Raw genomic sequence first — 13,085 nt, 5'->3', positions numbered from 1 at the left:
GATGGGTGTAATTCAAATGGCTGAAGGTCTTGAGCATGGAACCTCATTCTGTGCTTCAAAACTATGGACCTGTGTTAAGAAAGTCTTCATCAACACCAAGTGTGGGCACATTTGCACATCTCCAGGACCGAGTCTGCATCCAAACAGTTCAAGGAAATCATCTAAACATTGACAAAAAGGTTGTCGGGCAACCTGACACTTCCTGTCATGGGGCTATAGAAAGGAAGTGAGGGCATGTACCAGCACAGCTTGCTTGCCATACTCAATCCACCGACGGGTCGCAAAATTGGTGGACTCGGCACAGTTGAAGCCATGGTTAAAGCCAGCGTGGTAGCCATAAGGGAAGGTGATCATAAACTCTCCAGCTTCTTGAGTTACCTGCATGAGAACAGATCTGCAATAGCTGCACACCAAGCACAAGTCTATACACCCAGAATCTGTGCTCTGGCTCAGCAACTCAGAGTAAGTCATAAAACATGGGGCCTCGTGCTTGCCGTGCAAAGGCCTGGAGTTTCAGATTCCAGCACTGTAATTAACCTTCCTCCAAATGATCACTGTTCCTTAGCAGAGCCCCAGCCCGAGGTCAAAGTGCAGAGAGCTGGTACTCAGCAAAGGACAGGCCTGAGTGAGGACACAGCCGGGGGGCTTCTCTGGAAACCCATGGATGGACAGCTCACCTTGTCAAAAGGAATGCCGTACTTCTTCAGCATTAGAGGGGAGATCAGAGTCATCTTATGGCGGAGAAAAGCCTCACAGCTTTGAGCACTTCCAGGAAAAAAACCTGTTCATTGGAAAACGTGACTAGGTCACTGCAAGGCTCCATGGTAGTTTGGTAATCTCAGAGTCAGACACCTGCGCCCTCCTGGAGACAGTAAGGGTGACACACCAACAAGACCTCCCTGGCATCCTCTGTTCCTGTACAAGAAGCCCCTGAGCTCTCTGCCATGTGGGGCATCACATGGATGATCAAATTCTAAGGAGGGCAGAGAGACTACCTTGGCTGTCTCTGTTCTTACATTAGTTTTGAAACCATACAGAACAGAACCAGGCTTCCTGGAAATAGTCTCTCTACAACTACAAATCTACTATTGAAGAACACATGTTAAGAGAACCAGGACACAAAACAGTTCAGTTACAACTTTAACTCTGGGTTTTTGGCAGAGGAACCAGGTTCAACAGCACTGGTCTATCAGTCCTGGTCCAATAAACCCATGTTTGGCAAGGCCAAGACGCTGGGGCGAGGACAGCCCAAGGCCCCAGCCAGGCAGAGTAACAAAGGCTGGGACCACAGCTGAGCGTCTGAGGTCAGTGCTCCAGCTCACTCCCACTCACCCCGACCTGCAGGCCTACAAAAGGCCTCAAAAGAACCTGATCACAAAGAGCCAGGAGCACAGCAGGTGGCAGACACAGTACCTTTGGCAAGGCGTTCCAGTCGCTTTCCATGTTCAGGTGGGACAGAGTACCTACAAGCAGGAGAGAGCATCAGTTGCTGGGTCCACCCTCCAAACACCTGGGGAGAGCAGACCTCTCAACTCCCAACCCTAGAAACCAATCTGGAAAAACAGAGTACTAACCTGAGCCACCAAGGATGGAGCCCACACAGTGGTGAGTGAATTTATTTCATCTATAGTTTAACACTTAATAAGACATTTATTGAATATTCACCCAGAGCTGGGATTTATGGCTCACAATGTTTCTCTCCTGTATAATGTTGTACTTGTAATAAAACTTGAATAAGAGGAAAAAGGATGGCATTCTACAACCTCAGTATTTTTTTAATGCTCCTGGCAGAGCTTGCAAAGTTTAACTGGGAACAGGACAGATGGAGAACGGAAAAAGCCACAGGTGGATTAGACCTTAGAGACCTAGCCCCATTGTCTGTATATTCACTTCAACTCCATAAGCACTATATTGATTACACAATAATTAATTACTCATGCACCTGGTAGGGTGTCCAGACACCCAACAAACTGCTACTTATGTGCATGGATTAAGCTGCCATAAGGGACACTTACATCCCATACTAGTTCAAATACCAACTATTCCACTTCCTTTAACAAGAAAAAACAATGATTTTGGGGGGGGAAGGCAGACTTAGAGAATGAAAGATGGAAAGATTTTCCATCTGCTGGTTCACTCCCCAAATGTTTCAAACAACCAGAGCTGAGCCAATCCAAAGCCAGAAGATTCTTCTCTATGTCTCCCATGCAGGTGTAGGGTTCTAAGGCTTTGGGCAATCCCCCCTGAGCAGGGAGGTGGGTCAGAAACGACACACATATGGAGTACTGGTGCATGCAGGCATAAGATTAGCCAGCCCCTCAATTACTCCACCTCTAATCTATCCTCCTAGTGAGATTCTAGGAGGCAGAAGACGATAACTCAGGTAGCAGAGGCCAATGGTATGGCACACAGGGTTAGGCTGCCACCTGTAATGCTAACATCCCCTTGAGTACAGGCTGCTTCACCTCGGATCCAACTCCTTGAATATGCACCTGGGAAAGCAACAAGAGATGGCCCATGTATCTGAACTCATGCAATTCATGTGGAAGACCTGAATGAAGCTCAGGATCTGGTTTTGGAATGACCCAGCCATGTGTGCTACAGCCATTGGAGGAGTGAACCAGTGGATGGAAGAGATATCTCCTCTCTCTCTCTCTCACTCTCTCTCTCTCTCTCCTTTCCTGTTCACTCCACTCCCTTGTTCTGGTAAATAAATAACTTTCAAAAAGCCAAAAACAAATGAAAAAAATAAGCCATAAAATTTCAAGTTGAAAGCTTTTGCAATTTCTTTAAATTTTACATTCTGAAAATCATAGCAGTTTTTAACCTTTAAAATCTACTCTCAAGATTCTACAACAACAACAAAAAACCCATCCCATACAGTTTCATCACGCAACAAAACAAAGGAGTGCTGAGAAAAACGAAAGTTATCAGAAAGACTGTGACACGTACCAAACATCTTAGAACAGAAGTCCTTGGAGGACTACATCTGAGTTGAGAACCAGAAAACCTCTTACTAAATGACAGAAACTCCCTGCCTGGGAATTTTGGAATAAAAAGTGGTGATGAAAAAGAAAACTACAGAATCTACAAGTGAAGCTACAAAGAAGGAAGCAGCAAAGTTATGTGGTAATTACAGGCACAGAAGGGTTCCCCCTCCCCAAAGATTACAGAATGGAAAGCATGTGGTAGCAGGAAAACCTCCGGCAAACAGATTTTAGGGCCTCGCACAACAGCTCAACTAGTTAACACCTTGCAAGTGCCAGGATCGCATATGGGCGCCAGTTTGTGTCCTGGCTGTCCCATTTCCTATTCAGATCCCTGCTTATGGCCTAAGATAGGAGTGGAGGATGACCCAAAGCCTTGGAACCCTGTATGCACAAGGGAGACCAGGAAGAAGCTCCTGGCTTCAGATCAATTCAGCTCTGGACTCTGCACAGACTCTGGTCTGGCCCAGCTCTAGCCATTGTAGCCATTTGGAGAGTGAACCAGTGGATGGAAGATCTCCCTGTCTCTCCTTCTTTCTGTAACTAAGCCTTCCAAATAAATATGAAAAACAATCAGTTTAAAAAACAAACAAATAAACAAAGAAATTGGAGCAGCAAATGGACCTGGAACAGCTGATATGGCTTTCAATCTCTCACCAATGGTCCAAAGTGCTGTGCCCTCTTCACCTCCCTACCCCAGAGAGCTCCTACCGCATCATCACAGGAAAGCTGATTTGCACTGTATGGACCAGCCTGCTGACCCCAGGGTTCTCTATCGGCGCTGGAGGAAAGCAGCCCTGCTCAAGCATGAGAAGCCAGGTGTGACCACAGGCTGACTTTACCAGGACTTGGGTTCTCCAAAGTGCAGGTAGTTGATGCTGTACAAGTCCATGTCTTCGGTGTGCCATGCAAAGGACGTCTTCCACATGCCGAAGTACAGGTATGGGGTATTCACCCCCTCAATAGTGATCCCGCTCTCCTTTTCCACCAAGTCCAGGATCGTTTTCAGCCGGCCAATATTCCACTCATCAACATGCTGCAAATTTCCAGTGCAAATTTCATTAGAATATGAACAAAAGCCACAGCAGTCACAAGTAAGCTGCCACATTGGACAAAGGCTATACAGTGGGTTGAGTTCTCAGAGAGCTCAGGACACCTCTTCTTATATCAGAGTGCCCCCACATCTATTTCTGATCCAGCTTCCTACTAATGCACATGGAAGCAGCAGATGACAGCCCAAATTACTTGTTTCCATTCCCCACAAAGGTTGATCTGGCTGCCAACTTCAGCCTGGTGAAGCCCAGGCTGTTGTGGGCATTAGGGGAATAAACCAGTGTTTGGAAGTCCCATGATAGTCTATTTGGCTCATCTCTCTCATCTCTCCTCACCTCTCTGCCTCTCAAATAAATAAAACTTACATTTGCAATGTCTTTTTCCCCAATTAGTAATGGTCAGCTGGGAACCCTGCTCTCCAACTAAGTAGGCTCCAGATTACTACACATTGTACATAGCTCCCCCATCGCAGACACTTAAAGCAACTTCCTGCCATTCATCCCCACAAGGCTGAATTCTCACCACTCTCAAATCCATTCTTTAAACTTTTTCCTTCAAACAATTCATAGAAAACATTATAGCTAATCCACTCAGGGCTAGGGTCAAAGTGAGGCAAGTTAAACTACTGCCTATGACACCAGCATCCCATATGGCACTGGTTCGAGTCTAGGCCAGTCCACTACTATGTCTGATCCAGCTCCCCATTAATGCCTTTAGAAAAGCAGCAGAGGATGGCTCAAGTATTTCAGTTCCTGCACCCACGTGGGAGATGCAAAGGAAGCTCTTGACTTGGGCCTGGATCAGTCCTAGTCATTGCAGCCATCTGGGGAGTAAACCAGCCAATGATAATGCTGTCTCTCCCACTCTGTAATTCTTTAAAGTAAAATAAGTAAATCTAAAAAAAGAGTGATTATCCCTTGAACTCCATACAGAGGTATTTCTTTTGCTGTTACTTAATCATCCAAGATGCATCTCAAGGGGCTGGCATTATAGCATGGAACAGGATAGGCTGTGGCATGTGATACCAGCATCCCATTGTGAAGTGCAGGTTTGAGTCGTATTTGCTCAGCTTCTGACCCAGCTTCCTGTTACTATGTCTGGGAATCAACAGATAATGACTCAAGCCCCTGCCACTGAACAACTCAGATGTTGTACCTGGCTCTTGCCTTTGGCGTGGTCCAGTCCTGCCTATTGTGAACATCTGGGGAGCGAAACAGTGGATGGAACATATCTTTCTATGTCTCTCCTCCCTCTACGCTGCCCTGCCTTTCAAAAAATAAATCTATGTTTAAGACTTACTTTATTTGACAGGCAGATTTATAGAGACAAAAGATAGGGATCTTTCATCCCCTGGCTTACCCCCAAAATGCCCACACTATGACCAGAGCTTAGCCAATCCAAAGCTAGGAGTGAGGAATTTCTCCCAGATTTTCCATGTGGGTGTAGGTGCCAAGCAGGGAATTGAATCAGAAATTAAACAGCAGAAACCCAAATAGGAGCCCAAGTGGGATGCTGATGCTATAGAGGATTAACCTACTATACCACCATGCTTAAAAAGAAAATCTTAAAAAGGAAAAAAAGCAAAGACTGTCTCAAATATTCCCTCTAAGCCAAATTTATGGACGCTCCTTATGCCAGAAAGCACTACATCCTAAGCCAATGCTGGTTAAAATAGCTTCTGCTACAGAACCTCATTTGAAGACTGAAAAATCTAAGTACATTTCCATGCCTAACTACGTAACATATTAATCAGGGATTTTTGTTTTCTTGCGGAAACCACACTGCCTCTCCCGCATTTCATTGGCTGTGATCCATCCCACCCTTTCAAGAACTCATCAGCTGCCACCCACAGGCTATGCTAACAGCCCTGGAAAAGAACACCACATCATCCAATTCATACGTAGAGTGGGAGAAGTGCAATCCAGTCAGTCACATGCAAAACCCACCCTCAGCTGCTCCTGCAGCCATTCACTCAACTTTTCGGTGCCTACTGTGCGCAGGGGCACACTACACACCTGCTGCAGCTCAGGGAGTCTCACCTTTTCGTAGAGAGTACCGTTCACATCTGCACCATAAATGGGAGGATTGAATGTGAGATTCTTCCAGTATTTCCGCTCAAGCTCTTCAAATTCACTGTAGCGTGGGGTACAGTACCTTTCAAAAAGTTAAAAAAAAGATGTTGAACGACTTAAAGAAGACTGAATTTCTTTATTTTAAAGATTTATCTATCAATTTGAAAGCCAGAGTTACAAAGAGAAGCAGAACAGATTTCTATTCGCTGGTTCACTCCCAAATGATGGCAATTGCTAGGAATGGGCCAGGCTGCAGACAAGAGCCTAGAACTCCATCCTGGGCTCCCACAGGGATGCAGGGGAGCAAGGACTTAGGCCATCTCTCAAGGATTTCCCCAGGAGTAGGAAGTAGGATTAGAAGGACAGCAACCAGGACATGAATGGGTGCCAGTACGGAATGTTATTGCTACAGACAGAACTTTAACCTACTATCACACCATAATTCCAGCTCCAGGAATACCCTTTAAAAATACCATTCAGGCAGCCATTTGGGAAACGGGTTGGCAGACAAAAAGCCAAAGTGGGGACCTGGCTAACTAATTAAGAGGCCCAGGGGAGAGGATCCAGGATATGGTTTGAGAGTGCGGCCAGTACAGGGCGTTGTTTGGCAAGCAGAGGCTTAATTTGCTGTACCACAACACCAACCTTGAGACTAAAAAAAAAAAAAAAAATTAAGATTTATACTGCCTCCCAGGCACAGTAGCAGGAAGCTGGACCCAAAGAGGAGTAGCCAGGACTCCAACCAGCACAAAACATAAGCGTTGGGAACAATTATGCCACAGTACTCCACCTCTGATCCATGTACACGGAGACCCAGGTCCTGGCTGTGGCCTGGCCCAGCCCTGGTTGTTGAGCTCTTTAGCGGGGGGTGAGGAGGGGTGCAGGGAGGAGGGATAAACCAGCAGAGGGTGATTCCTCTCTACCCTTCAAATAAAATGAAAATAAATCAAAAAAATTTAATGACAAAAAAGAATCTAGGGCTAAGAATCCAAAACTCGGGACTGATTACTTGAAAAGCACAAAAGATATCTTAAGGAGAGAAACCCTAGCAGGTGCTGACAGGAACTGACAGACACCTGAAGCTGCTGGTGGAACCACATGAGAAATGAAGCACACAGGTTTGGACCCAGTGCCCTGGTCAGACGTGGCACAAAGCGAGTCAGGACACACCATGCTCACAGGCCAGCTGCAGCTGAAGTTCTCAGAGCTGTCAATCAAGCTAGAAGATCTACAAAACAAATGTGATTCAGGCAAAAAGACCAAGAGCAGAAAAAGCATGAGCAAGTGAGGATGAGGACAAGGCACAAAGGGACACCCCCGGGAGCACGACGACCACGGGGGACAAGACCTGGTTCACCGTGGGCTCATCCACGGTGAAGCCTCAAGAGACCAAAAAGCTTGGGGAAAATAAGCCAAGGTGAAAGGGGGCATCCCAAGCAGAAATGTGGGAGGAGAGATTAGGCAGGAGCAGCCTGCCAATGAGAACAATAGGAAGGCACACCCGTGAAGCTGAGAAACACCGTACAGCACAGACTGACGACAGGCCTCCTAAAACCACAGAAGCCGGGACACGCAAGGGATGGAGAAGTCCAGAACACACCTAACCTGTTCACTCACTCCCAATTCAGCCAATGTTAAAATGGAAAAGGCAGCAGCAGTCACAGTGAGCCACTCGAACATGACCAACTCCGAAGGACACCAAGAGGAGCCAGGGACACTACAAAAGTCACTTTCTGGTCAGCAAGTGAAGCTCCCTGAACCACTTTCAACATGGCCCTCTGCAATCCACGGAAGGCCAAACCAGAGTCGCCCTTGGGTGGGAAAGGAAGGTGCTGTCTCTGGACGCACAACAGAACACAGCAACTAGAGGAGGAAACGCACACGGACAGAACAGGAAGGCAGCAAGAGGCTGAGCGGAGGAAGCACACTTGAGCAGAATGGGAGCAGTCCAGGAGGCGGCCACACGGGCTCCCAGTTACCAGCACAGGGAAGGAAACCGCCCCACTCACTTGTCGCTGTTGGCAATCTTGCGGAACTCGCGGACCGTCATGGCTTTCTTCTGGATGTTGTACTGAGTGAAGAGACCAGACTGCCCTGTCACCAGCTGCTGGATGGGGGCAGGGATGACCAGATCATCTATGTCATCATATGAGGTGCGCGGCTTCCACTCCTTTGGAGGAACGACCTGCAGGGAACAAGAGAACTATACAAGTGAGAAGTCTGGCTGGCAGGGAGCGCTCAGGAAGCCTACACCCTATGCAGCTTGACAGCAAGTTTACCTAACAGTGACATGGACTTAAATAAAGGAATCCCACTGTCAGGCCATGCTAACCCACACACAGTCCTGCACCAGCTCATGGCCCAAGGTAACAAATGATGCTTGTTCTCAGCTTTGGTGTCCTACAGAGACACCAAGAAGAGGCTGAAAAGTTGATGGTCTCTCAATCTAACAGCCCCAGGATCTTCTAAAAACAAATAAAATACAAGCCAATGTTGTGGAACAGTGGATTAAGTGGCTCTCCATAACATTGGCATCCCACATGAGCACCAGTTCAAAACCTGGCTGCCCACCAGCTCCCTGCTTGTGGTCTGGAAAAGCAGTGGAGGATGGCCCAGATGACTGGGCTCCTACCATCTCTGCTGGAGATCCAGATGGAGCTCCAGGCTTCTGGCCTCAACCAGGCCCAGCCAGGCTGTCTGGGGAGTGAGCCACTTGATGAAAATCTCCAACTCTGCCTTTCAAACAAAAATGTTTGGCTTTGTTTACTTACTTTAAAAAGTAAGTATTTATTTTTATTGGAAAGGTAGATCAGATTTATAGAAAGGAGACAAAGATTTTTCATCTGCTGGTTCACTCCCCAATTGGGAAGTAATGGCTGGAGCTTTATATAAAACAGTTAACTAAGATAGCTAATACACAAAAAGCACTAAGTTGAAGCCATAATTTACCTAGAAGGAATACATGTTGTGAAAAGGAAAAAAAAAAACAAGCCAATACAACACAGGCACGTACATGATTCCATCAACAACAACTAAAAAACCCAAAATGCTGAATGTGTGTATATTTGTTAGAGCAAAGCAAATGTGTGGGGAGAATCCTTAGTTGACACTAATTACTTTAAGGAGATAGCAATGGAGAAGGAAGACTAGCCTTTTCCTTACACATCTGCCTTGCAACACAAGTATGCTTGTTTATAATCTCAACAGCTCAATTCCAGGTTCATGGACATTCAGGGAGTGAACCAGCAAATGGAAGATCTTTCTGTCTCTCCTTCTCTTTGCAAATCCGCTTTTCTAATAAAATAAAATCTTAACTATACATATAGAGAAAAAGTAACATGTGCATATGGCCAGAAATTCAGTGCAAAAAAGTTTCCTCTGGCCTTTTAGTTTTTTGAGGATCCTTCCAGAAATGCAGCCACTTCATCTGCAGGGATTCAGCAACTTGACTGGGACAGATACAGGAAGGGCTTACTTTGATTTGGGAAAAAAATAACTAATCCAGCTCATAGCAGAAAGAATACAAAGCAGAGATCCAATTTCCAACAAGGACTAGACTCCTCCTGGGAGCTGGCCTTGAAGAAAGCCTCCCAGGAAGCCAGAGAAGTCAGAGAAGCCAGCTGGCACAAGATGGGGAGGGACAACAACCTTTCAGGTACAACAGGACAGAAAGCCAGCCAGGCTCAGAGAGCTGGCTTGTCCTTTCCCCTTTGTGAGGACTCAAGCACGTCTCTCTAGAAGCATCAGGTGTTAACAATGGGAATTAACTTGCAAATGGGACAGCAGGGCTACTTAACCTTCAGAGTCCAAACCCTACTGGAAAAATCCCCAGGAAGCTGCTGCCTGTGGCTCCTTACCTTGGCTAGCCCAGCCCGGTGAGCACCTTGCGATTCAATATAAGCGATGTAGCGACTGAAGTTCCGGAACTCTTCCATAGTTGGATAAAAGGTCATGATCCGGGCACTGGGATTCAGGATTTCTGACTCGGAAGCCATGTTCCCTCCTTTGTAAATCACTTCAGCCAACCAGAAATCTGAAATACATTATGTGCGTAACAGTATATGAGGAGAAATGAATAGCAAATGCTGGAGCCAGTGTTGCGGCCCAGTGGCAAAGCTGTTGCCTGTGACACTGGCATCCTGTATGGGCACCAGCTCTGGTCCTGACTGCTCCACTTCTGATTCCAGCTGCCAGCTAAAGCTCCTAGGAAAGCAGCAGACTATGGCTTAAGTACTCCAGCCCCTGCCACCCACAGAGACCTGAAAAAATTCCTACACCTAGCTTCCGTTTGGCCCAGCCCTAGTCCTTGCTGCTATTTGAGGAAGTAAACTAGTGGTTGGAAGGTCTCTTTCTCCCCCTCAGCAACTACGCCTTTCCAATAAATAAATAAAAAGCAAGTGCTGGGACTGTCCGTGATGAAACAATAGATGATATAGAAATCTTGAAGCATTAAGACCTCATGTCTGGAATGCATCTCTAGAAATTATTTAAATGAACTAGAAATGCATACACTAACAGTTCTGTTATTTAAATGAACTAGAAATACATACAATAACATTCCATCTATCTATGTATCAAACTGCATGTATACAAATCTCACTTAAACAGACTGTCTGAGCTGAGATACTGTACTTATGTTTCCCATCCAAAGGCTACAGTTGACTCAATCATTCTGCCCTGATCTTTTCAAGTTGCTCTTATTTATACCCTTCTAACCACTTCTCAGAGTACTAAACACACCAGAACCCAATCTGAAAAGCCATGAGCTCCTTTCCAAGGACTCTGGATGGCAAAGGCAAATTGCCTGGCCACAAGATGACAGACAACACCTCAGTGTTTTAAAAAAGTTCTTTGAAAGGAATAGCATGACAACTTTTAAAACCTCTCTCCCTTCAGGTGACTTTTCTGCAGGCCATAATGAAGACAAGCTAGAGACAAGTTCAAAGGCACTGTGCCCTGAACTCAAAGACAAAATGAAACAGGTAATAAACTAGCAATAAAGGGCAAGCTTCATCACTGATGAGAGAAAGCAAAATACACATTTCAAATGGGAACTGTAGTGGTTGCACCACTCGCACTTGATGACCAACTAGAGAAGGCAACCAAACCAGCCAAAAGAAGGCAGCTCAGAAGCAAAACTAATTCTTGCTTTCTCTGAAATTGCAAGGATGGGCAGCTCTAATCCCACCCCCATCCCAAGTTCCGGTCCCACTCTTAGCAGTCTGGCTCCAAGAGCTCCATCGAAAGCTGGATGCCCCAAAAGGACAAAACTACTTCCATCGACCAGCAACTTGGCATCGGATAGGCAAACGACAGGTATAGGAGGAAAGACCAACTGTCCCAGTCACAGTCACACCAAGCCATGCCCCCAGCCAGGTGCTTTCCATGAACCTACTAGGCACTTTGCATGGCAGGTCTACTGTTATGCCAGGTGTACAGAGCAGGAAGTCTGCCCACAGTCCACTAGGCTGCAGAGACCCTAACCTTGACCCCAACTAGATCCGTTTCAAGCGCAGCTCCAAATCCAAGGGACCTGAAGCTTCTACAACGTTGAACACGTTCTTTAAAAAATAACAATACAGATAAAGAAAAATCGGAAGGAAGCTTCAAGCTTCTGCAAATTTCACAGAAGCACCAGTCTATCAGCTCAAGGTTGGGACCCTGAAAGGGGCCTCCCAGCTAGGAGCTTCCTCAGCCTCGGGTTCTATTCATCTCCGAACGCCAGGGAGCAGAACAATGCCCGGCCCGCCGCAGCCTATGGAGCCTGCAGAAAAACTGCTTCCCCAGCCTCACCTCATCGGCTCACCCTCTCCCCCACCCCCAGGCCTCGCCCTGGAGAAAGCTCCCGTCCCCGAAACACCCTCCCTCCCGCACCCCAGCAACAAAGCCTAGGGGGTGCGAAAGCTCCGACCGGCTCCCGAGTCCAAACTTTGCGCAGCGAGTTACTGTCCCGGACCTGCGCCGTGACCTTGCCCGTGCACGTGTAGCAGCCCTCAGGAGCTCCCCGGGCAAAATGGGGACCCCAGCCCCTGGCCCCGCACGATGGCCGTGATGAACTTCGATGATGCAAGCGACACAGCCCCAGAGTTAGGCCGGGAACTTGACCGCTCCACACGGCCGGCGGCTGCTCACCAACACCTCCAGCCGCACCCGCAGGCACCGCGCCGAGCACCGACACCACCTGCTGCCCGCCCGGGGCCCGAGGCTCACCCGCCACAGGTCCGGCCCCTCCCGGCCCCGCCGCCCAGGCAGGCGACGGAGGCCCAGCCGCAGGAAGAAGAAAATAAGGCCCAGAGGACCCGCCCCCCTCTCCCGACGCCCATTGGCCACACAGGATTGGAAAGAACCAATCGCGGGACTCACTTGACAAGCCCTCTCTCCCATTGGGCGAGGCACATGCCGATCACTCCCCGTTCCAGAAACACCCCGCTGCCCCTCCCCCACCGGAGCGCACGGTCAAGGCTTCCAGCGGCACCTCGCCGAAAACCATCCACACCTCTCCGGCTCTCACCTACAGCCCGAAGCCCCGGCAGGGCTCAGCCCCGGTTTCTGCTGCCGACACTGGCCGATCGCAGTGCTTGCACAGCAGGCGAAGGATCTAGCTCCGCCTCCTCCAAAGTCTGCCTCGGCGCAGCCGCACAGCGCTCCCCTGCAGCCGACCAATCCGAGGGCGGCTCTCGTGCCTCCCAGAGCCAATCAGCAGACTCAGCCGCCGCCTCGGAGTCTGGGAATATCATCTCCTCAGCCTATGAGCAGCCGCCCGGGCTGTTGCCAGGGGGGAACGCGCTCCCCTCGGGAGCACGGCCACTGAGCATCCCGGCTGGTGGCGGAGCCGGCCAATCAGTGCCGGGCTTCGGGCCTCCGGGGCCTCGACGGGGCTGAAAGCGGCCAGCACTGGGGACCGCGGGGCTCCTCGAGCTGGGCAGGGGCCGGGAGGTTACGGAGTGTGGGCTGTGCCCACCAGGGGCTGGGC

General features: G+C 48.4%; 1 protein-coding gene across 4 annotated transcripts in view; it reads right to left on the bottom strand.

Annotated features, from left to right (window-relative positions):
• The window catches only part of KDM4A (lysine demethylase 4A), a 42,432-nt gene extending 29,705 nt beyond the window's left edge, over window positions 1-12,727 (bottom strand). Inside the window, exons 1-8 of one of the 4 annotated variants that reach the window (XM_040974343.1) lie at window positions 12,624-12,727; window positions 9,970-10,145; window positions 8,122-8,297; window positions 6,080-6,194; window positions 3,830-4,023; window positions 1,414-1,463; window positions 678-781; window positions 241-378 (exon numbers count right to left, since the gene is read on the bottom strand). In XM_040974343.1, the coding sequence (XP_040830277.1) occupies window positions 241-378; window positions 678-781; window positions 1,414-1,463; window positions 3,830-4,023; window positions 6,080-6,194; window positions 8,122-8,297; window positions 9,970-10,107 (915 nt within the window). In that variant the 5' untranslated portion in view covers window positions 10,108-10,145; window positions 12,624-12,727. The other 3 variants (XM_040974345.1, XM_040974346.1, XM_040974344.1) reach the window with 3 other exon arrangements.
• Between the last annotated feature and the right edge of the window lie 358 nt (window positions 12,728-13,085).

The sequence above is a fragment of the Ochotona curzoniae genome, unplaced genomic scaffold, assembly GCF_017591425.1.
Source record: "Ochotona curzoniae isolate NIBS_2020 unplaced genomic scaffold, NIBS_Ocur_1.0 contig_2404, whole genome shotgun sequence".
Lineage (NCBI taxonomy): Eukaryota > Metazoa > Chordata > Mammalia > Lagomorpha > Ochotonidae > Ochotona > Ochotona curzoniae.
The sequence above is the reverse complement of the archived record's forward strand: the minus strand, read 5'-3'. Positions and strand labels throughout refer to the sequence as shown.